Source organism: Oncorhynchus nerka, linkage group LG25 (assembly GCF_034236695.1).
Source record: "Oncorhynchus nerka isolate Pitt River linkage group LG25, Oner_Uvic_2.0, whole genome shotgun sequence".
In the NCBI taxonomy this organism is placed as follows: Eukaryota; Metazoa; Chordata; class Actinopteri; order Salmoniformes; family Salmonidae; genus Oncorhynchus; species Oncorhynchus nerka.
In genome coordinates this window covers 15,460,732-15,484,064 of record NC_088420.1, presented here as the reverse complement: position 1 = coordinate 15,484,064, position 23,333 = coordinate 15,460,732, and the positions used below count along the sequence as shown (strand labels likewise).

Sequence of the window (23,333 nt, the reverse complement as noted above, 5' to 3'; positions counted from 1 at the left end):
CATGCTTCCCAGACGGATGTAACCGTGTTGTTTTTAACAGCAGGTCCTGCTCTCTAAAGGCATCCGCATGCTTCCCAGCCGGATGTAACCGTGTTGTTTTAACAGCAGGTCCTGCCCTCTAAAGGCATCCGCATGCTTCCCAGCCGGATGTAACCGTGTTGTTTTTAACAGCAGGTCCTGCCCTCTAAAGGCATCCGCATGCTTCCCAGACGGATGTAACCGTGTTGTTTTAACAGCAGGTCCTGCTCTCTAAAGGCATCCGCATGCTTCCCAGCCGGATGTAACCGTGTTGTTTTAACAGCAGGTCCTGCTCTCTAAAGGCATCCGCATGCTTCCCAGACGGATGTAACCGTGTTGTTTTTAACAGCAGGTCCTGCCCTCTAAAGGCATCCGCATGCTTCCCAGACGGATGTAACCGTGTTGTTTTAACAGCAGGTCCTGCTCTCTAAAGGCATCCACATGCTTCCCAGCCGGATGTAACCGTGTTGTTTTTAACAGCAGGTCCTGCCCTCTAAAGGCATCCGCATGCTTCCCAGACGGATGTAACCGTGTTGTTTTAACAGCAGGTCCTGCTCTCTAAAGGCATCCGCATGCTTCCCAGACGGATGTAACCGTGTTGTTTTAACAGCAGGTCCTGCTCTCTAAAGGCATCCGCATGCTTCCCAGCCGGATGTAACCGTGTTGTTTTTAACAGCAGGTCCTGCCCTCTAAAGGCATCCGCATGCTTCCCAGACGGATGTAACCGTGTTGTTTTAACAGCAGGTCCTGCTCTCTAAAGGCATCCGCATGCTTCCCAGCCGGATGTAACCGTGTTGTTTTAACAGCAGGTCCTGCTCTCTAAAGGCATCCGCATGCTTCCCAGACGGATGTAACCGGGTTGTTTTTAACAGCAGGTCCTGCTCTCTAAAGGCATCCGCATGCTTCCCAGCCGGATGTAACCGTGTTGTTTTAACAGCAGGTCCTGCTCTCTAAAGGCATCCGCATGCTTCCCAGACGGATGTAACCGTGTTGTTTTTAACAGCAGGTCCTGCCCTCTAAAGGCATCCGCATGCTTCCCAGCTGGAAGAGTTTGTGCAAATATTATGACATTTTTTGATGTTTTTGTTTGTTTTGGATTTACTTACGTTTTTTTTCCGGTTGTTCGGGCACAAATTTTTTTCTTGAGGCAAGCCGAAGTTGGTAGCCAAAGTCTACGCCCCTACATCAGTGATTGGTCAACAGTAGGGATTCTTCAGTACAGTCTTTGTTGTCATTCATGCACATTTAGTCATTGAGAAATACTGTTCCAAACATCTTAGTTTTGGACTTCTCGTCCAAAACGTCAAAGTTAATGACAGATTTCTTAAATTATCTTAGAGTAATTCTGAATATTGTGAGGAAGTGAATGCTGGCTAACAGCATCTCAAAATAGACAAACAGTACTATTGACGCTTTTTCCGTGTTTTTCAAGTGAATGTCTTTTATGTGAGCACACCTGTTCGGTTCAACGAGCCGACTTCGGCTAGCCGCCAGCGGAACTGAAGCATGCTGACGCCTTAACCGCCTACCTGTGTGTGTGTGTGTCTTTGGGTGTCTGTCTGTCTGTGTGTTTGTGATCTTTTGGGTCCTTTGTACTCCGATGCTGGATCCAAACATAAAAAATGTATTGTGTGTGTGTGTGTGTGTGTGTGTGTGTGTGTGTGTGTGTGTGCTCCTGCAGGGATAAGGATGTTCTGTGGCAGAAATCGGACGCTCTGGAGTTTGAGCAGAAGCTGTGGGCAGAGGAGCGGTTGTTGCAGGACAAGGAGACCACCCACTGCCTGGGCTGCCAGGCCCATTTCACCTGGTGGTTACGCCGACATAACTGCAGGTGGGCACAGAGAGGGCGCTGACTCACTAGATGGCCTTGTTATGTCTTGTTACAGGAACAATGGACAACATGTTAAGCGCTACTAGCAACACAACCAGATAGCAGAGGAAGAGTAGGCAATGATTTGACTGAGATTTCAACTTGTGTTTTCACACACAATACACTGCCAGTCTTGGCCGAGATTTGGATTAGTGATCAGTGCATGTGTAGTGGAAACAGGAAGTAAAATCAAACCAATGTTATTTGTCACATGCGCTGAATACAGTGAAATGCTTATTTACAAGCCCTTAACAGACAATTCAGTTTTAAGAAAATTCCCCAAAAAGGGAAGAGGTAAGAATGACAAATAATTAAAGAGCAGCAGTAAATAACAATAGCGGGGCTATATACAGGGGGTACCAGTAGAGTCAATGTGGAGGCTATATACAGGGTGTTACGGTACAGAGTCAATGTGGAGGCTATATACAGGGGGTACCGGTACAGAGTCAATGTGGAGGCTATATACACGGGGTACCGGTACAGAGTCAATGTGGAGGCTATATACAGGGTGTTACGGTACAGAGTCAATGTGGAGGCTATATACAGGGGGTACCGGTACAGAGTCAATGTGGAGGCTGTATACAGGGTGTTACGGTACAGAGACAATGTGGAGGCTATATACAGGGTGTTACGGTACAGAGTCAATGTGGAGGCTATATACAGGGGTACCAGTACAGAGTCAATGTGGAGGCTATATACAGGGGTACCGGTACAGAGTCAATGTGGAGGCTATATACAGGGGGTACCGGTACAGAGTCAATGTGGAGGCTATATACAGGGGGGTACCAGTACAGAGTCAATGTGGAGGCTATATACAGGGTGTTACGGTACAGAGTCAATGTGGAGGCTATATACAGGGTGTTACGGTACAGAGTCAATGTGGAGGCTATATACAGGGGGTACCAGTACAGAGTCAATGTGGAGGCTATATACAGGGGGTACCGGTACAGAGTCAATGTGGAGGCTATATACAGGGGGTACCGGTACAGAGTCAATGTGGAGGCTGTATACAGGGGGTACCAGTACAGAGTCAATGTGGAGGCTATATACAGGGGGTACCGGTACAGAGTCAATGTCAATGTGGAGGCTATATACAGGGGGTACCAGTACAGAGTCAATGTCAATGTGGAGGCTATATACAGGGGGTACCAGTACAGAGTCAATGTCAATGTGGTGGCTATATACAGGGGGTACCAGTGCAGAGTCAATGTCAATGTGGAGGCTATATACAGGGGGTACCAGTGCAGAGTCAATGTCAATGTGGAGGCTATATACAGGGGGTACCAGTGCAGAGTCAATGTCAATGTGGAGGCTATATACAGGGGGTACCGGTACAGAGTCAATGTGGAGGCTATATACAGGGGGTACCAGTACAGAGTCAATGTGGAGGCTATATACATGTGGTACCAGTACAGAGACAATGTGGAGGCTATATACAGGGGGTACCGGTACAGAGTCAATGTGGAGGCTATATACAGGGTGTTACGGTACAGAGTCAATGTGGAGGCTATATACAGGGGTTACCAGTACAGAGTCAATGTGGAGGCTATATACAGGGGGTACCGGTACAGAGTCAATGTGGAGGCTATATACAGGGTGTTACGGTACAGAGTCAATGTGGAGGCTATATACAGGGTGTTACGGTACAGAGTCAATGTGGAGGCTATATACAGGGGGTACCGGTACAGAGTCAATATGAGGCTATATACAGGGGGTACCGGTACAGAGTCAATGTGGAGGCTATATACAGGGGGTACCGCTACAGAGTCAATGTGGAGGGAATATACAGGGTGTTACAGTACAGAGTCAATGTGGAGGCTACATACAGGGGGTACCGGTACAGAGTCAATGTGGAGGCTATATACAGGGGTTACCAGTACAGAGTCAATGTGGAGGCTATATACAGGGGGTACCGGTACAGAGTCAATGTGGAGGCTATATACAGGGGGTACCGGTACAAAGTCAATGTGGAGGCTATATACAGGGGGTACCGGTACAGAGTCAATGTGGAGGCTATATACAGGGTGTTACGGTACAGAGTCAATGTGGAGGCTATATACAGGGGGTACCGGTACAGAGTCAATGTGGAGGCTATATACAGGGTGTTACGGTACAGAGTCAATGTGGAGGCTATATACAGGGTGTTACGGTACAGAGTCAATGTGGAGGCTATATACAGGGGGTACCGGTACAGAGTCAATGTGGAGGCTATATACAGGGGGTACCGGTACAGAGTCAATGTGGAGGCTATATAGATGGGGTACCGGTACAGAGTCAATGTGGAGGCTATATACAGGGGGTACCAGTACAGAGTCAATGTGGAGGCTATATACAGGGGGTACCGGTACAGAGTCAATGTGGAGGCTATATACAGGGGGTACCGATACAGAGTCAATGTGGAGGCTATATACAGGGGGTACCAGTACAGAGTCAATGTCAATGTGGAGGCTATATACAGGGGGTACCAGTACAGAGTCAATGTCAATGTGGAGGCTATATACAGGGGGTACCAGTGCAGAGTCAATGTCAATGTGGAGGCTATATACAGGGGGTACCAGTGCAGAGTCAATGTCAATGTGGAGGCTATATACAGGGGGTACCAGTGCAGAGTCAATGTCAATGTGGAGGCTATATACAGGGGGTACCAGTGCAGAGTCAATGTCAATGTGGAGGCTATATACAGGGGGTACCAGTACAGAGTCAATGTCAATGTGGAGGCTATATACAGGGGGTACCAGTGCAGAGTCAATGTGGAGGCTATATACAGGGTGTTACGGTACAGAGTCAATGTGGAGGCTATATACATGTGGTACCAGTACAGAGTCAATGTGGAGGCTATATACAGGGGGTACCGCTACAGAGTCAATGTGGAGGCTATATACAGGGGGTACCGGTACAGAGTCAATGTGGAGGCTATATACAGGGTGTTACGGTACAGAGTCAATGTGGAGGCTATATACAGGGGGTACCGGTACAGAGTCAATGTGGAGGCTATATACAGGGTGTTACGGTACAGAGTCAATGTGGAGGCTATATACAGGGTGTTACGGTACAGAGTCAATGTGGAGGCTATATACAGGGGGTACCGGTACAGAGTCAATGTGGAGGCTATATACAGGGTGTTACGGTACAGAGTCAATGTGGAGGCTATATACAGGGGGTACCAGTACAGAGTCAATGTGGAGGCTATATACAGGGGGTACCAGTACAGAGTCAATGTGGAGGCTATATACATGTGGTACCAGTACAGAGTCAATGTGGAGGCTATATACAGGGTGTTACGGTACAGAGTCAATGTGGAGGCTATATACAGGGGGTGCCAGTACAGAGTCAATGTGGAGGCTATATACAGGGTGTTACGGTACAGAGTCAATGTGGAGGCTATATACATGTGGTACCAGTACAGAGTCAATGTGGAGGCTATATACAGGGGGTACCGCTACAGAGTCAATGTGGAGGCTATATACAGGGGGTACCGCTACAGAGTCAATGTGGAGGCTATATACAGGGGGTACCGGTACAGAGTCAATGTGGAGGCTATATACAGGGTGTTACGGTACAGAGTCAATGTGGAGGCTATATACAGGGTGTTACGGTACAGAGTCAATGTGGAGGCTATATACAGGGGGTACCAGTACAGAGTCAATGTGGAGGCTATATACAGGGTGTTACGGTACAGAGTCAATGTGGAGGCTATATACATGGGGTACCGGTACAGAGTCAATGTGGAGGCTATATACAGGGGGTACCGCTACAGAGTCAATGTGGAGGCTATATACAGGGGGTACCGGTACAGAGTCAATGTGGAGGCTATATACAGGGTGTTACGGTACAGAGTCAATGTGGAGGCTATATACAGGGTGTTACGGTACAGAGTCAATGTGGAGGCTATATACAGGGTGTTACGGTACAGAGTCAATGTGGAGGCTATATACAGGGGGTACCGGTACAGAGTCAATATGAGGCTATATACAGGGGGTACCGGTACAGAGTCAATGTGGAGGCTATATACAGGGGGTACCGCTACAGAGTCAATGTGGAGGGAATATACAGGGTGTTACAGTACAGAGTCAATGTGGAGGCTATATACAGGTGGTACCGGTACAGAGTCAATGTGGAGGCTATATACAGGGGTTACCAGTACAGAGTCAATGTGGAGGCTATATACAGGGGGTACCGGTACAGAGTCAATGTGGAGGCTATATACAGGGTGTTACAGTACAGAGTCAATGTGGAGGCTATATACAGGGGGTACTGGTACAGAGTCAATGTGGAGGCTATATACAGGGTGTTACGGTACAGAGTCAATGTGGAGGCTATATACAGGGGGTACTGGTACAGAGTCAATGTGGAGGCTATATACATGGGGTACCGGTACAGAGTCAATGTGGAGGCTATATACAGGGGGTACCGATACAGAGTCAATGTGGAGGCTATATACAGGGGGTACTGGTACAGAGTCAATGTGGAGGCTATATACAGGGGGTACCGGTACAGAGTCAATGTGGAGGCTATATACAGGGTGTTACGGTACAGAGTCAATGTGGAGGCTATATACAGGGGGTACCGGTACAGAGTCAATGTGGAGGCTATATACAGGGTGTTACGGTACAGAGTCAATGTGGAGGCTATATACAGGGGGTACCGGTACAGAGTCAATGTGGAGGCTATATACAGGGTGTTACGGTACAGAGTCAATGTGGAGGCTATATACAGGGTGTTACGGTACAGAGTCAATGTGGAGGCTATATACAGGGGGTACCAGTACAGAGTCAATGTGGAGGCTATATACAGGGGGTACCGGTACAGAGTCAATGTGGAGGCTATATACAGGGGGTACCAGTACAGAGGCAATGTGGAGGCTATATACAGGGGTTACCAGTACAGAGTCAATGTGGAGGCTATATACAGGGGGTACCGGTACAGAGTCAATGTGGATGCTATATACAGGGGGTACCAGTACAGAGTCAATGTGGATGCTATATACAGGGGGTACCAGTACAGATGCAATGTGGAGGCTATATACAGGGGTTACCAGTACAGAGTCAATGTGGAGGCTATATACAGGGGGTACCGGTACAGAGTCAATGTGGAGGCTATATACAGGGTGTTATGGTACAGAGTCAATGTGGAGGCTATATACAGGGGGTACCGGTACAGAGTCAATGTGGAGGCTATATACAGGGGGTACTGGTACAGAGTCAATGTGGAGGCTATATACAGGGTGTTACGGTACAGAGTCAATGTGGAGGCTATATACAGGGGGTACTGGTACAGAGTCAATGTGGAGGCTATATACATGGGGTACCGGTACAGAGTCAATGTGGAGGCTATATACAGGGGGTACCGATACAGAGTCAATGTGGAGGCTATATACAGGGGGTACTGGTACAGAGTCAATGTGGAGGCTATATACATGGGGTACCGATACAGAGTCAATGTGGAGGCTATATACAGGGGGTACCAGTACAGAGTCAATGTGGAGGCTATATACAGGGGGTACCGATACAGAGTCAATGTGGAGGCTATATACAGGGTGTTACGGTACAGAGTCAATGTGGAGGCTATATACAGGGTGTTACGGTACAGAGTCAATGTGGAGGCTATATACAGGGGGTACCGATACAGAGTCAATGTGGAGGCTATATACAGGGGGTACCAGTACAGAGTCAATGTGGAGGCTATATACATGGGGTACCGATACAGAGTCAATGTGGAGGCTATATACAGGGGGTACCAGTACAGAGTCAATGTGGAGGCTATATACATGGGGTACCGATACAGAGTCAATGTGGAGGCTATATACAGGGGTACCGGTACAGAGTCAATGTGGAGGCTATATACATGGGGTACCGATACAGAGTCAATGTGGAGGCTATATACAGGGGGTACCGGTACAGAGTCAATGTGGAGGCTATATACATGGGGTACCGATACAGAGTCAATGTGGAGGCTATATACAGGGGGTACCAGTACAGAGTCAATGTGGAGGCTATATACAGGGGGTACCGATACAGAGTCAATGTGGAGGCTATATACAGGGTGTTACGGTACAGAGTCAATGTGGAGGCTATATACAGGGTGTTACGGTACAGAGTCAATGTGGAGGCTATATACAGGGGGTACCGATACAGAGTCAATGTGGAGGCTATATACAGGGGGCCGGTACAGAGTCAATGTGGAGGCTATATACAGGGGTACCGGTACAGAGGCATTATGCAGGTGCACGGTGTCGAGGTAATTGAGGTATTGGCAGAGGAAGCTGTAATGGTAGTGCTTCTATTGCTTTTAGAGCTGACTGGACACGTCAGAGAGTCAGTGACTTTGTTTTGTTTGTATCGTGGCTTCCACAGACTTCGGTCTGACTGGTAATTTGAATGTAACTCTTGAATTGATGTTGAGAGAAAAGGTGCTCCGCTCTATTTAACTGTTGTACAATAGTTTCCAGAAAATGAGAACATCTGAGAGGTTTCAGGTTTTGGGTGAATGTTCCACAGTGTTCTAATACTACAGTACACTCTTCTTGTTTCAGGCTGTGTGGACGTGTCTTCTGCTACTACTGTAGTAACAACTTTGTGATGACCAAGCACAGTGGGAAGAAGGAGCGTTGCTGCAGGGAGTGTTACTCCCAGCACAGCGCCGTGGTGGAGAGGTTCACCGAGGGTGAGCTGAGCCCCTCCGATACCCAGCCACCTCCCCCCAGTTTTGGTCCTCACTCACCCCCCGAACCAGCCCCCTACAAACCCACTCCCAGGGTTAAAGGTGAGATGTACACACATATGCAAACGCACAAATATCATACCCCCCAAGACATGCTAATCTCTCACCATTACAATAACAGGGGAGGTTAGCATTTTTTGGGGGGGTATGATATTTGTGCCTCTGTAACTCATCATTATTCATGATTCATTCAGGACTATCCATAATCATGGTAGCATCCGCATTGATGTAGAAGTGTTCAGAAACATATTATATTCGTATTTACAATAAAAGTGACTCCAAAATGACAATACATTATTTTCCATTCATTGCTATTGGGCACAAAATAATATGAAACACAACCAAAACAAACAACAAATGCATCCAACAAGTTCGTAGAGTCACAAGCTTGATGAGGTCCTTGTCTGCTGGGAATATGGGACTAAAAGACTAAACGTTTGACAACTTTAATACACATATAAGTGAATTTGTCCCAATACTCTTGTTTTGTTTTGTACAACACCCCTCATTTTGAAGTCGCCACAAAAAGTATCTAGTGAACTAAAGTATCTAGTGAACTAAAGTATCTAGTGAACTAAAGTATCTAGTGAACTAAAGTATCTAGTGAACATAATGCAGCGGAATAATTCAGTTTGAGTCGTCAGGCAAGCCTTTTGGAGTAATTGTTTGACAATCGGATAAAAACATCATGACTTGTTGTGTTTATGCCACATTAAAAGGTAGGCTAATACATTTTCAAAGTTAAACAACATATCTTCACTATTAGGCCCATAAAGACCCTATTAAATTAATAGGGATTTTATATGTAATTCTATGATTATGCCCATATAAAAAGAGAAGTGCTTGAACATATAGGATATACGTCTACCCAGTGATGCCAACTTAGCAATTTCGTTGCTAGATTTAGCAACTTTTCAGACTACCCTGGCAACTTTTTTTTCAAACAGCACCTAGCAACAAATTTAGCTACTTTAAAAAATGTATTTGGAACTTTTAGCAACTTTTGAAAGGTGACTCAAATGTTAAAATGCACGCATTTTCCATCTAAATCACACAAAAGCGATTTTCTCTGTCACACAGTCAGTCACAACACATGTGCCTGGCTGCAAAAGTGCATTGTGAGTGATGTCAGCAGCAGGCGCTCAGCTCGTGCCCAGGCAGCAGCAGGCCAGCAGCAATTTCAGCAAATTGCAAATCATTGTTGGCTGACTGCGGCAACAGTAGTACGGGTTCGATGAGCCAAACCCAATGATTATAGTTGGTCACTAATGTTTGATCTTGAACATAACTTACAACATCAATCAACATGTCTCAATCAAAATTGTACAGCCAGAAGTACAGAAAAGAGTGGGAGTCTGTACCTGAACAAATGTCAAATCATATTTTTTTGCAGAGATGGCCAGTCAATTTGAGTGACGTTATTGTGTATTCTATGTAATGACGCAGTTTTACGTCATTACAAATCAACCTGTCTCTAGCAACTTACCCTGAAAATGAGTTGGCAACACTGCGTCTACCTCTGAGGATAGTAGACAGGCTGGTAAAGTACATCCAGAGAAAAGCCTTGGTGATCACAGTCTGTTAAACACACAATGTTATCTTAACAATGGCTTTTCTCTGTGTAAAACGTGTATGACTGTCTGGTATTGGAATAGGCATAGGTTTGACTTCCTGTCATGTCTTATGTAGCTCTTATGAAGGCTTTATGAATGTATACATAAGAGGCTACAGTAAAGTGTTACAGGTACATGACTGGTTTTGACGTCCTGTGCAGTGTCGGACCCCAGCGCCAAGTCTGATGACGCGGCCTATGACATCATCACGCAGGAGGAAGTGAACGGGACCTACGACAGCGACTCACTGTCCCAAACAACAGGCGGTTCACTGGAGGGAGAACAGGATGCGCGGCCACTGGGGGCGCTAGACATGTGAGTGCAACCAGACGTGGACAGATACCTAACCAAATAAAACACGCCCGCGCGCACACACACAAATGTGTATGTACACATCCACACACACACACACAAATGTGTACGTACACATACAAACACAGCATTCACAGTCCAAGTGTCCAGTCATGACAAACTCTCTCTCAAACAGTCATGTCAAAGTCATATGACAAACTCTCTCTCAAATCTCTGAAAGACAAAAAGTTCAGTGTGACCTTCACACATTCTGCTGCCTTCCATTTATGAACACCTGCTGCTGAAATGATTGTAAATGGAAGGCATGAGCAGACCAAGGAGAACCCCAGGTGTAAACAATGGGAGAGAACATGACTGTAAGTTTATGCATCCAGAGGTGCGATTTAAGACATCCACATTTATAAGTGTGATTTCTTATATCATCGTCTCCCGTTCTGGAGAATATTCTAATCTCAGATATTGCTTCGGCTTGATTGGACCCTTGTCTGTGAGGGGTGTCGTAATCAAAAAACACACCATGAACAAAGTGAGCGATGTCACCCAAGATCATTCCAAAAAATAGATTTGTGACTCACCGTAGCCATCAATAAGTCACTCCCTTTACAGGTTTCTCAATCATCTGAGAAACCTTCGAAATAAAGAGCTTTACTTTCACTTTGTATCCTTCTGGTGATCTAGTCGATCCCCCTACGGACCCAAGCCCTAGCTGTACTGGGCCAGGTTACACTGGACCCAAGCCTAGCTGTACTGGGCCAGGTTACACTGGACCCAAGCCTAGCTGTACTGGGCCAGGTTACACTGGACCCAAGCCTAGCTGTACTGGGCCAGGTTACACTGAACCCAAGCCTAGCTGTACTGGGCCAGGTTACACTGGACCCAAGCCTAGCTGTACTGGGCCAGGTTACACTGGACCCAAGCCCTAGCTGTACTGGGCCAGGTTACACTGGACCCAAGCCCTAGCTGTACTGGGCCAGGTTACACTGGACCCAAGCCTAGCTGTACTGGGCCAGGTTACACTGGACCCAAGCCTAGCTGTACTGGGCCAGGTTACACTGGAGCCAAGCCTAGCTGTACTGGGCCAGGTTACACTGGAGCCAAGCCCTAGCAGTACTGGGCCAGGTTACACTGGACCCAAGCCCTAGCTGTACTGGGCCAGGTTACACTGGAGCCAAGCTGAACCAAGCCTAGCTGTACTGGGCCAGGTTACTCTGGAGCCAAGCTGAGCCAAGCCTAGCTGTACTGGGCCAGGTTACACTGGGCCAGGTTACACTGCTTGGAAGACTGAATCTGCAATAGGTAAGCAGCTTGGTTTGAAGAAATCAACTATGGGAGCAATTATTAGGAAATGGAAGATATACAAGACCATTGATAATCTCCCTCGATCTGGGGCTCCATGCAAGATCTCACCCCGTGGGCTAAAAATGATCACAAGAACGGTGGTAAAAACTCAACTCGTCGTGTTGGGAGGACAAAGAATGCTGAGTTGCATCCAAAGAGCACCATACCTACTGTGAAGCATGGGGGTGGAAACATCATGCTTTGGGGCTGTTTTTCTGCAAAGGGACCAGGACGACTGATCCGTGTAAAGGAAAGAATGAATGAATGGGGCCATGTATTTGAGTGACTCCAGGCCCATCTGAAGTTTGCTAGAGAGCATTTGGATGATCCAGAAGAAGATTGGGAGAATGTCATATGATTAGATGAAACCAAAATATGCGTTTTTGGTAAAAACTCAACTCGTCGTGTTTGGAGGACAAAGAATGCTGAGTTGCATCCAAAGAACACCATACCTACTGTGAAGCATGGGGGTGGAAACATCATGCTTTCAGGCTGTTTTTCTGCAAAGGGACCAGGATGACTGATCCGTGTAAAGGAAAGAATGAATGGGGCCATGTATCGTGAGATTTTGAGTGAAAACCTCCTTCCATCAGCAAGGGCATTGAAGATGAAACGTGAATAGGTCTTTCAGCATGACAATGATCCCAAACACACCGCCCGGGCAATGAAGGAGTGGCTTCGTAAGAAGCATTTCAAGGTCCTGGAGTGGCCTAGCCAGTCTCCAGATCTCAAACCCATAGAAAATCTTTGGAGGGAGTTGAAAGTCCGTGTTGCCCAGCAACAGCCCCAAAACATCACTGCTCTAGAGGAGATCTGCATGGAGGAATGGGCCAAAATACCAGCAACAGTGTGTGAAAACCTTTTGAAGACTTACAGAAAACGTTTGACCTCTGTCATTGCCAACAAAGGGTATATAACAAAGTATTGAGATAAACTTTTTGTAATTGACCAAATACTTATTTTCCACCATAATTTGCAAATAAATTCATTAAAAATCCTACAATGTGATTTTCTGGATTTTTTTTCTTCTCATTTTGTCTGTCATAGTTGAAGCGTACCTATGATGAAAATTACAGGCATCTCTCATCTTTTTAAGTGGGAGAACTTGCACAATTGGTGGCTGACTAAAAACTTTTTTTCCCCACTGTACAGTGCCTTGCGAAAGTATTCGGCCCCCTTGAACTTTGCGACCTTTTGCCACATTTCAGGCTTCAAACATAAAGATATAAAACTGTATTTTTTGTGAAGAATCAACAACAAGTGGGACACAATCATGAAGTGGAGCGACATTTATTGGATATTTCAAACTTTTTAACAAATCAAAAACTGAAAAATTGGGCGTGCAAAATTATTCGGCCCCCTTAAGTTAATACTTTGTAGCGCCACCTTTTGCTGAGATTACAGCTGTAAGTCGCTTGGGGTATGTCTCTATCAGTTTTGCACATTGAGAGACTGAATTTTTTTTCCCATTCCTCCTTGCAAAACAGCTCGAGCTCAGTGAGGTTGGATGGAGAGCATTTGTGAACAGCAGTTTTCAGTTCTTTCCACAGATTCTCGATTGGATTCAGGTCTGGACTTTGACTTGGCCATTCTAACACCTGGATATGTTTATTTTTGAACCATTCCATTGTAGATTTTGCTTTATGTTTTGGATCATTGTCTTGTTGGAAGACAAAATCTCCGTCCCAGTCTCAGGTCTTTTGCAGACTCCATCAGGTTTTCTTCCAGAATGGTCCTGTATTTGGCTCCATCCATCTTCCCATCAATTTTAACCATCTTCCCTGTCCCTGCTGAAGAAAAGCAGGCCCAAACCATGATGCTGCCACCACCATGTTTGACAGTGGGGATGGTGTGTTCAGGGTGATGCACTGTGTTGCTTTTACGCCAAACATAACGTTTTGCATTGTTGCCAAAAAGTTCAATTTTGGTTTCATCTGACCAGAGCACCTTCTTCCACATGTTTGGTGTGTCTCCCAGGTGGCTTGTGGCAAACTTTAAACGACACTTTTGATGGATATCTTTAAGAAATGGCTTTCTTATTGCCACTCTTCCATAAAGGCCAGATTTGTGCAATATACGACTGATTGTTGTCCTATGGACAGAGTCTCTCACCTCAGCTGTAGATCTCTGCAGTTCATCCAGATTGATCATGGGCCTCTTGGCTGCATCTCTGATCAGTCTTCTCCTTGTATGAGCTGAAAGTTTAGAGGGACGGCCATGTCTTGGTAGATTTGCAGTGGTCTGATACTCCTTCCATTTCAATATTATCGCTTGCACAGTGCTCCTTGGGATGTTTAAAGCTTGGGAAATCTTTTTGTATCCAAATCCGGCTTTAAACTTCTTCACAACAGTATCTCGGACCTGCCTGGTGTGTTCCTTGTTCTTCATGATGCTCTCTGCGCTTTTAACGGACCTCTGAGACTATCACAGTGCAGGTGCATTTATACGGAGACTTGATTACACACAGGTGGATTGTATTTATCATCATTAGTCATTTAGGTCAACATTGGATCATTCAGAGATCCTCACTGAACTTCTGGAGAGAGTTTGCTGCACTGAAAGTAAAGGGGCTGAATAATTTTGCACGCCCAATTTTTCAGTTTATGATTTGTTAAAAAAGTTTGAAATATCCAATAAATGTCGTTCCACTTCATGATTGTGTCCCACTTGTTGTTGATTCTTCACAAAAAAATACAGTTTTATATCCCTCACTAGCTTTAAGCACCAACTGTCAGAGCATCTTACAGATTACTGCACCTGTACATAGCCCACCTATAATTTAGCCCAAACAACTACCTCTTTCCCAACTGTATTTAATTAATTAATTTATTTTGCTCCTTTGCACCCCATTATTTTTCTACTTTGCACATTCTTCCATTGCAAAACTACCATTCCAGTGTTTTATTGTGCTATATTGTATTTACTTTGCCACCATGGCCTTTTTGCCTTTACCTCCTTCTCACCTCATTTGAAAAAAAGTAATAAAGTAATCCCTTCTCCCCCCTTAAAAGACCTAGATGCACTATTGTAAAGTGGCTGTTCCACTGGATGTCATAAGGTGAAAGCACCAATTTGTAAGTCGCTCTGGATAAGAGCGTCTGCTAAATGACTTAAATGTAAATGTAAAATTTGCTCACATTGTATATAGACTTGTTTATACTGTATTATTGACTGTATGTTTGTTTTACTCCATGTGTAACTCTGTGTCGTTGTACCTGTCGAACTGCTTTGCTTTATCTTGGCCAGGTCGTAATTGTAAATGAGAACTTGTTCTCAACTTGCCTACCTGGTTAAATAAAGGTGAAATATATATATATATTTTTTAAATCTTTATGTTTGAAGCCTGAAATGTGGCAAAAGGTCGCAAAGTTCAAGGGGGCCGAATACTTTCGCAAGGCACTGTATGTGGTTATGAGGAGCTTTGTGGTAAATCAACACCGTCTTTTGTAATATGACCCACGACCTGCAGAGGCACAGGAGCAGTGTCCCCAGACGACCCGGAAGAGAATGTACCCACTGTGCAGGACACAGAGATCACCCTTCTCAAGTCTGGAGAAGTCACGTGAGTCTAGAACCTTGCGCGCACAGACACAATTGCACACACACAATCACACACACATGTATGTTGGAAATAAAAGCACTACCGTTACAGCTTCCTCTGCCAGTACTTCCTTTTTCCACAATACCTACCCTGATCACGAAACCAAATCCTGGCCAAGACTGCCACTGTATAGTGTGTGAAAACTCAAGTTGTAATCTCAGTCAAATCAATGCCTACTCTTCCTCTGCTATCTGGTTGTGTTTGCAGGCTGGTTGTCCCTCTCAGCATCGAAGACATCTCTCAGTTTGGCGATGGCTCCCGAGAGCTCTTTGTCAAGTCCAGTTGCTACAGCGTGATCAACATTGCCGTGGTCGATTGTGGGCCTACCGTGAGCTGGGTGTTCTCCTCGGAGCCCAAGAGCATCTCTTTCAGCGTGGTATACCGTGAGACCACCGACGTCCCGGTGGAACAGTCCAAGGTAGGACCACTATGGACCAGCTCTGCTCATAGACCAGTGGTCAGTCACTAACCCTGGACCTAAAGAGCAATTGGAGGTACAAGCAGGATTTTGTGCAGTCATCAAGACTAAGATGAGTTGAATCAGGGGCTGTATATATCAAGTGTCTCATAGTAGGAGTGCTGATCTAGGATCAGGTCCCCCCTGTCCATGTAAGCTTGTTCATTATGATCTAAAAGGCAAAACTGATCCTAAATCAGCATTCCTACTGGGAGACGCTTGATACATACTGTGTTAGTGCTGGGCCTGATGCTCTCCAGGGCCGTGATTAGGAGGACTGTTGCTGCAGATTATCCCAGTAGCAAATAATAACCCTCTTTGAGTCTAAATAGTGTAGGATGATGTTGCAACTAGACGCTGATCTTTGGTCAGTTTTGCATTTCCCAAACTAATGTTTAAATTCTGGATTGGGAACGGAAAGATTATTCTAAATCTGTACCTAGGGGAAGCTTCACCCGAGAGCAGTGTAAATGAGAGGGCTCCCCTGCTGAGAACAGAACTCTTTATTGACCTTTCACCTAAAGTAGAGCAAGCAGCCTGGTGCAGCTCAGGTAGTCCATTGCACTCCAGGGAATTAACTATGGACTAGAGGTCGACCGATTAATAGGCAGGGCTGATTTCAAGTTTTCATAACAATTGGTAATCGACATTTTTGGGCGCCGATTATGACTGATTACATTGCATTCCATGAGGAAACTGCGTGGCAGGCTGACCACCTGTTACGCGAGTGCAGCAAGGAGCCAAGGTAAGTTGCTAGCTAGCATTAAACTTATCTTATAAAAAACAATCAATCTTCACATAATCACTAGTTAACTACACATTGTTAATGATTACTACTAGTTTATCTAGCTGGTCCTGTGTTGCATATAATCAATGCGGTGCCTGTTAATTTATCATCGAACCACAGCCTACTTCGCCAAACGGGGGATTATTTAATAAAAGCGCATTCGCGAAAAAAAGCACAATCGTTGCACGAATGCACCTAACCATAAGCATCAATGCCTTTTTAAAAATCATTACAAAGAAGTATTTTTTTTTTAAATCTGCATATTTAGTTAAAATAAATTCATGTTAGCAGGCAATATTAAACTAGGGAAATTGGGTTACTTCTCTTGCGTTCATTGCACGCAGAGTCAGGGTATATGCAACAATTTGGGCCGCCTGGCTCGTTGTGAACTAATTTGCCAGAATTTTACGTAATTATGGCATAATATTGAAGGTTGTGCAATGTAACAGAAATATTTGGACTTAGAGTTGTCACCCGTTCGATAACGGTTCTGTATTTCACTGAAAGAATAAACGTTTTTCGAAATGATAGTTTCCAGATTTGACCATATTAATGACCAAAGGCTTGTATTTCTGTGTTTATTATATTATAATTAAGTCTATGATTTGATATTTGATAGAGCAGTCTGACTGAGCGGGGGTAGGCGGCAGCAGGCTCATAAGCATTCATTCAAACTTTACTGCGTTTGCCGACAGCTCTTAGCAATGCTTGATTCACACGCGGTTTATAACTTCAACCCTATCAACTCCGGAGCTAATGCTGGCAATACTAAAGTGCCTATTAGAACATCCAATAGTCATAGGTATATGAAATACAAATGGTATAGAGAGAAATAGTCGAGGCATCGTAATTCCAATAACTACAACCTAAAACTTCTTAACTGGGAATATTGAACCTCCAGCTTTCATATGTTCTCATGTTCTGAGCAAGGAACTTAAAACGTTAGCTTTTTTTACATGGCACATATTCCACTTTTACTTTCTTCTCCTGTGTTTTTCCATTATGTAAACCAAATTGAACATGTTTCATTATTTATTTGAGACTAAATAGATTTTATTTCTGTATTATACTGTATTAAGTTCAAATAAGTGTTCATTGTTCCTTCAGTATTGTTGTAATTGTCATTATTACAAATATATATAAAAACTGTCAGATTTTTGGTCCTCCAATAATCGGTATTGGTGTTGAAAAATCATAATCGGTCAACCTCTACTATGGACAGGCCTAAATGTAAATGCTTCTAATGGAAACAATTATGAAAAGCAAAAAGCATAACCATGGTAACAGGTGAAAGGGAACCCTTTAAAGCATGGGTTCCTAAACCTTTTGGGACTACCACCCCATTTTGACATCTGAACATTTTCGAGACCCCACCCATTTGAAAAAAAGTATGTAATTAACAGTCAATGTAAAAAAAATTGGGGCTATGACAGAAAATTGAAAAACATTCTAACAGTATTTCTGATTGTCTTCTCAACTCATGATCCATACTTTTATTGTGGGGATATGACAGTCAATCGCAAATTAGTCTGTTAGTAATCTATTTTATCTCACCACCACTAATGAGATGGGTGTGCTTGATGCATGTCGCGTCAGAGCTTCTCAAAGTCAGGGGGCGTGGTCGACAGTGAGCACCTCATCTCTGCTGTCACATCCAACCTGGATCAGTATTTGGTTTTAATGCAGGTTTTAATGCACTGATAAGAGCTGGCGAAGGGTAGCCTACCATGAGTTTTATGGTGCTTTCAAGACAGCTGGGAACTCTGAAAAATAAGAGGTCAAAACATGACATCAGTGAACTTTATTATTATTATTATTTTATACCCCCAATTTTGTGATATCCAATTGGTAGTTACAGTCTTGTCCCATCGCTGCAACTCCCGTACGGACTAGGGAGAGGTGAAGGTCGAGAGCCATGTGTCCTTCGAAACACGACCCCGCCAAGCCACTCTGCTTCTTGACACAACTGGACACCTTCGAAATTCTTGTCGTAGGAAACACGTACACCTGGCAACCGTGTCAGTGTGCATGCACTCATCCCACCACAGGAGTCGCTAGAGCACGATGGGACAAGGACATCCCGGTCTGCCAGACCCTCCCCTAACCCATACGACGCTGGGTCAATTGTGAGCCGGTGGAGACAGCCTAGAATTGAACGTAATGTGCCAATGTAAACTCAGATTTTTTATCAAACAAAACACATGTATTGTGTAACATGAAGTCCTATGAGTGTCATCTGATGAAGATCATCAAAAGTTAGTGATTAATTTTATCTCTGTTTGTGTTTTTTGTGACTGCTATCTTTGGCTGGAAAAATGGCTGTGTTTATTGTGGCTTGGTGGTGACCTAACATAATTGTTTGTGGTGCTTTTGCTGTAAAGCACATTTGAAATCGGACACTGCGGTGGGATTAACAACCAGATTACCTTTAAAATGGTATAAAATACATGTATGTTTGAGGAATTTTAATTATGAGATTTCTGTTGTTTTGAATTTGGCGCCCTGCACTTTCACTGGCTGTTGTCATATCATCCCGTTAACGGATTTCAGCCCTAAGAAGTTTTTAACTAACTTAACGGTTAAAAAAAGGGTGTTCTTTAGTCTTTCAGTTTTTATTGTTATTCTTATGTTTGTTTTATCCTCTTATGTTTGTTGTGTAATAAATATTTTCTAATTGTCATTGTTTTTTATTTATGTTTTTTTGCTGTAACGCTCATTACGTTGCATTATGTTTGATTTGATAGAAGGGTTAAAACTCAAGCAGGGAGTTACATTCTGTTTTTCAGGAACTCAGGCTAGTGGCTGGTGGCTAGTGGCTACAATATGGCAGCAACTACAAAGATGATCCAAATCATCACAGAAAACACTGATTGTTTTTGCTCCAATGCAATGTGTTAGGGATCGCGTTCTGCTTGTGGAACTGCAATATATGTTACAACTGACAATAAATATTTGTGGGAATGTTCGTTTAAATCGTCACGAGGTTTTTATTTCAGCTGTTTAGAAGTAGAGAGAGAGGCTACATCATCATGGTTGAGAAGAGGTTGAGTAAAGACTGAAACGTAAACGGACGGGGAGAAGTAGCTACATTGTGTGTGTAAAATAACACGAGCAGAACGTGGTCCGGATTCTTAGCTTTGAGAAAGAGGTTTCCATGGGGACAGGAGAGGGCGGGGGCTAAAACTCTCAATAAAATAACTTTTGGTTTTGAATGGTCACCTAAAAGAAGGGCTCCCCCACTTCCCAATTCCCAATTCAATTAACCTATCAGATTACAACAAGACTGAAGATTGGGGCCTCTTTTTGAACATGAGCTTTAATATCTCAAATATAAACGGCTCCACATCGACAATATTATCACTGAGTGTTATAAGCTAGGAATCCATTGACTTATTCTCGTGTTCTCATCTCAGGTGCTGATTCCTCTGACTCGCTGTAACTCTCACAAAGAGACCATCCAAGGCCAGCTGAAAGTCAGGAACCCTGGTCTCTACACTCTCATCTTTGACAACTCCTTCTCAAGGTATGAGACACCACACACCTTTATTATTAGAATGACCCTTGTGGTCAGGCGACACTCTTTACCTCTCCGTGTGCTTGTGTAGAGCAGAACGTTATCCCTTCTCAGCGAACGGTAGGCAAAACAGTCACGTTCTTAACCGTAACCACTTCAAACCCTTGACCACACTGAAACCCACCTTCTCATAGCAGTGTGCTTCTGTAGAACATCTATCGCTAGCATCAAGTCAGTCTCCAGTTCCCATGTGCCCTTGTGGTGAAGGATGACACAGCTCTCTGAAGCACTGCAGTACTAAAGAAGTTGCTTGTGAGGGTTTCATTTTTGTTGCAAAATGTTATATTGTTCTATTTCTTCACTACAACCCTGACAGGTTCATCTCAAAGAAAGTCCTCTACCACTTGACAATCGAGAAGACGATTATATACGATGGGAGTGACTTCTAAGCCTGGATAATGGATACTTACGCAGGGTGAAGGTTATAGTTTTTTTTCAAATGCGTATTTGTTTCTGGATGCCCCACCAAGTACACTATTTTATGTTTGGTTTTGCTCTTTTATATATATATAAAAATATAAAAAAATTGTTGGATCCCTATATTTTTAACACTAATGTTTTTATGTTTTGAGTGTGTTGGTCATGTTTTAGTTAGAGCACAAACACCCTACAGACATGGTGGTTGTTTTGACCTAATGGACTCTTCACATAGAGTATGTGGTGAAACAAACGTACAGATGTAGGGTCTTGATTTGATTACCCTCTTGCAGGAGAACTTTCATGAAATATAAAACCTGTTGTTTATTTGAGGCTTAAAGAGACTTCTAAAGTTTGTTATTTCCACTTTTATATTTCAGACTTGATTTTCCCTTACAAAAATCTATCAAAACATTAAAAAAATGCCCATTAATTATAATCCACATTTTCTGTTGCTGCAGGATTATTTTCCTGCTGTAGCAAACTGGGTCCAAATTTAGATCCTACATCTGTAGGAAAACCAGGAATTCAAAACTTAACCACAGGTGAAGAGTTAAAAGGGTAGCCTTATGAGTTTACTACATGGTCTTGAGAGATAGAGAGGTTATTGTGCACACATTTATACAATGTTATTAGCTATGATTGTTTTCTATCATGGACTAACACAGTGTCCACAAGTAAGATGACATTTATTGAGCAACTGCTCACATTGTAATCACACAATACAGAGGACAATACTGGACAAAATAGCATCTTTTTCATGCTACAAAAACATGAATAATGTTAATAAAACAAGTCCAGCCAGACTACATTATGTTTAGGAGGAGGCAGTTACTTTGTGTCATCCTCAAATGCTGCCAGGCTGAAGGGAAGATAATTGTGTGGGGGGGAAATGGGCACTAAGTAATACACGAGATTGAAAGCTTTGCTACCAATTTCTTGTGTCTGTGGGAGCTTTTGAATCCTTCTGTTTAAACGAATTGAACTCAGACTCATGGGTTATACACTATAGAGGAACTCTCTTCGACCGTTAATAGGCTTTCCTCAAGTTTTTCCATAGCTCCAAGATTTCAAATGAAAGACTGCAATATTTATTCTAATGTAAAAAGCACGTGGGGAGCATTTATATCCCAAAAGGATAGTTTTTAAGAAATCAATTTTAAATGGTTTTGATGCAAAAGAATGTTTAATGATAATTTCATTAAGATAACTGCAACATAATAATTTGGTTGTATTGCTTCAAGGTTATATTATACAGCACACTATCAACTAACATGATCTATTACTGTGACCTATAAGCTCAATGTCACTTACTGACAAAGCAAGTGCCAACTTTTGCCTATAGGAGATAAGCTCCCCTTCAAAATAGTTTTGAATTATGTTTTAATTACAAAAGACACATATAAAACTGCACTTTAAAGATAAAAAATTACGATTTTCCAAGTGTGGATTTACACGTGTTTTGCATAGCCAGTTCTTGCTATAGTCCGCATCTTTGAGAATACACTGCTGTGCCCAGGGCTTATACTCTTTTGTGTTTAGGCTATCCTCCCTGAGCACCCCAAGGCATAGTGTAGTGTACCATGGCAAGCTTATGTTTCTGTAAGGTCTCTTTGGATAAAATCTGGATTGAGCATAACAGCAGGCCTATAGATTATATACCATCATAGGAATATGATTTTGTTATGTTTCGTTATAAGGGATTTTAGAATTTTGTTATAGCCATACATTTTAGATACCGTGTATAAATAGGACCTCTGTTTTTTTTGTTCTTGTAAGGATCCTAAGTGTTGATATTTTCCTTTGTATGTATTATAGTATCTGAAAGCAATAAGGAATGACATCTCAGTCATACCATCAGTCAAGGAGGCGACCAATGTTCTTCACTAATGAAGCCAGCTCTGGGGTGAATTTTCCTTTAGTACAGATCTAGGATGAGCTTCCCCTCCACCAGTCATAACCTTAACCCTTAGTGAGGAAAATTTCAACACTGACCCAAGATCAGATTCTAGGGGCAACTTCACCCTACCTACACCAATGGGGCTCAGTAGCTACATCGAATGCTGCTTTTACAGAGAACTGTTTTCCATTTTTATTGGGAGCTTTTCTTTTGTATTTTATAAGTGGTCTACATGTGTGCAATTTGTATACAAAGCCTCATATTTTCTCTACAGTTTTGCACTTTTGGATGGAATTTAGCAATAATAATGATTTACAATGTCACAAGGAATAGTATTTTGATAGTATTTTCTGGTGTTTGTAAAATAGATTGTGCAGGGAAAGATATCCTATCTTTTTTAAATTAACAAACTGAGGGCTTTCAAGTTTGCCACCAGCATCATGTGACTTCAGTGAAATCCACATGACCCTGTTCTTGATCTATGCATTCACTATGATGTAAAAACATGTACAGTTCAACTTAAAAATAAAGTTTGTTAATGATGTCACTCTCTTCCTCCTCCTAACTCCCCACACCTGTTCCAGGTTGGAAGTCTTTAGCCCTGTTTATATCTGGTGCTGGTATCTGGTGCTAACATGCACTGGGTATAACATGCATCTTGTCCACATTCTGATTGGGCTCACAGTTTTAGACAGAAGTATTCAATTAAGATATGCATTGTGATCA

At 43.4% G+C, this 23,333-nt stretch overlaps 1 protein-coding gene across 2 annotated transcripts in view; it reads left to right on the top strand.

The window, feature by feature from the left end:
- LOC115122321 (FYVE and coiled-coil domain-containing protein 1-like) overlaps window positions 1–23,154 on the top strand; it is a 62,154-nt gene extending 39,000 nt beyond the window's left edge. For both annotated transcript variants that reach the window (XM_065009604.1, XM_065009605.1), the window contains exons 12-18: window positions 1,700–1,849; window positions 8,421–8,650; window positions 10,383–10,536; window positions 15,341–15,433; window positions 15,680–15,890; window positions 20,130–20,239; window positions 20,607–23,154. In XM_065009604.1, coding sequence (XP_064865676.1) covers window positions 1,700–1,849; window positions 8,421–8,650; window positions 10,383–10,536; window positions 15,341–15,433; window positions 15,680–15,890; window positions 20,130–20,239; window positions 20,607–20,679 — 1,021 coding nt within the window. In that variant the 3' untranslated portion in view covers window positions 20,680–23,154. The remainder of the gene's footprint in view (window positions 1–1,699; window positions 1,850–8,420; window positions 8,651–10,382; window positions 10,537–15,340; window positions 15,434–15,679; window positions 15,891–20,129; window positions 20,240–20,606) is intronic.
- The last annotated feature ends 179 nt before the right edge of the window (window positions 23,155–23,333 follow it).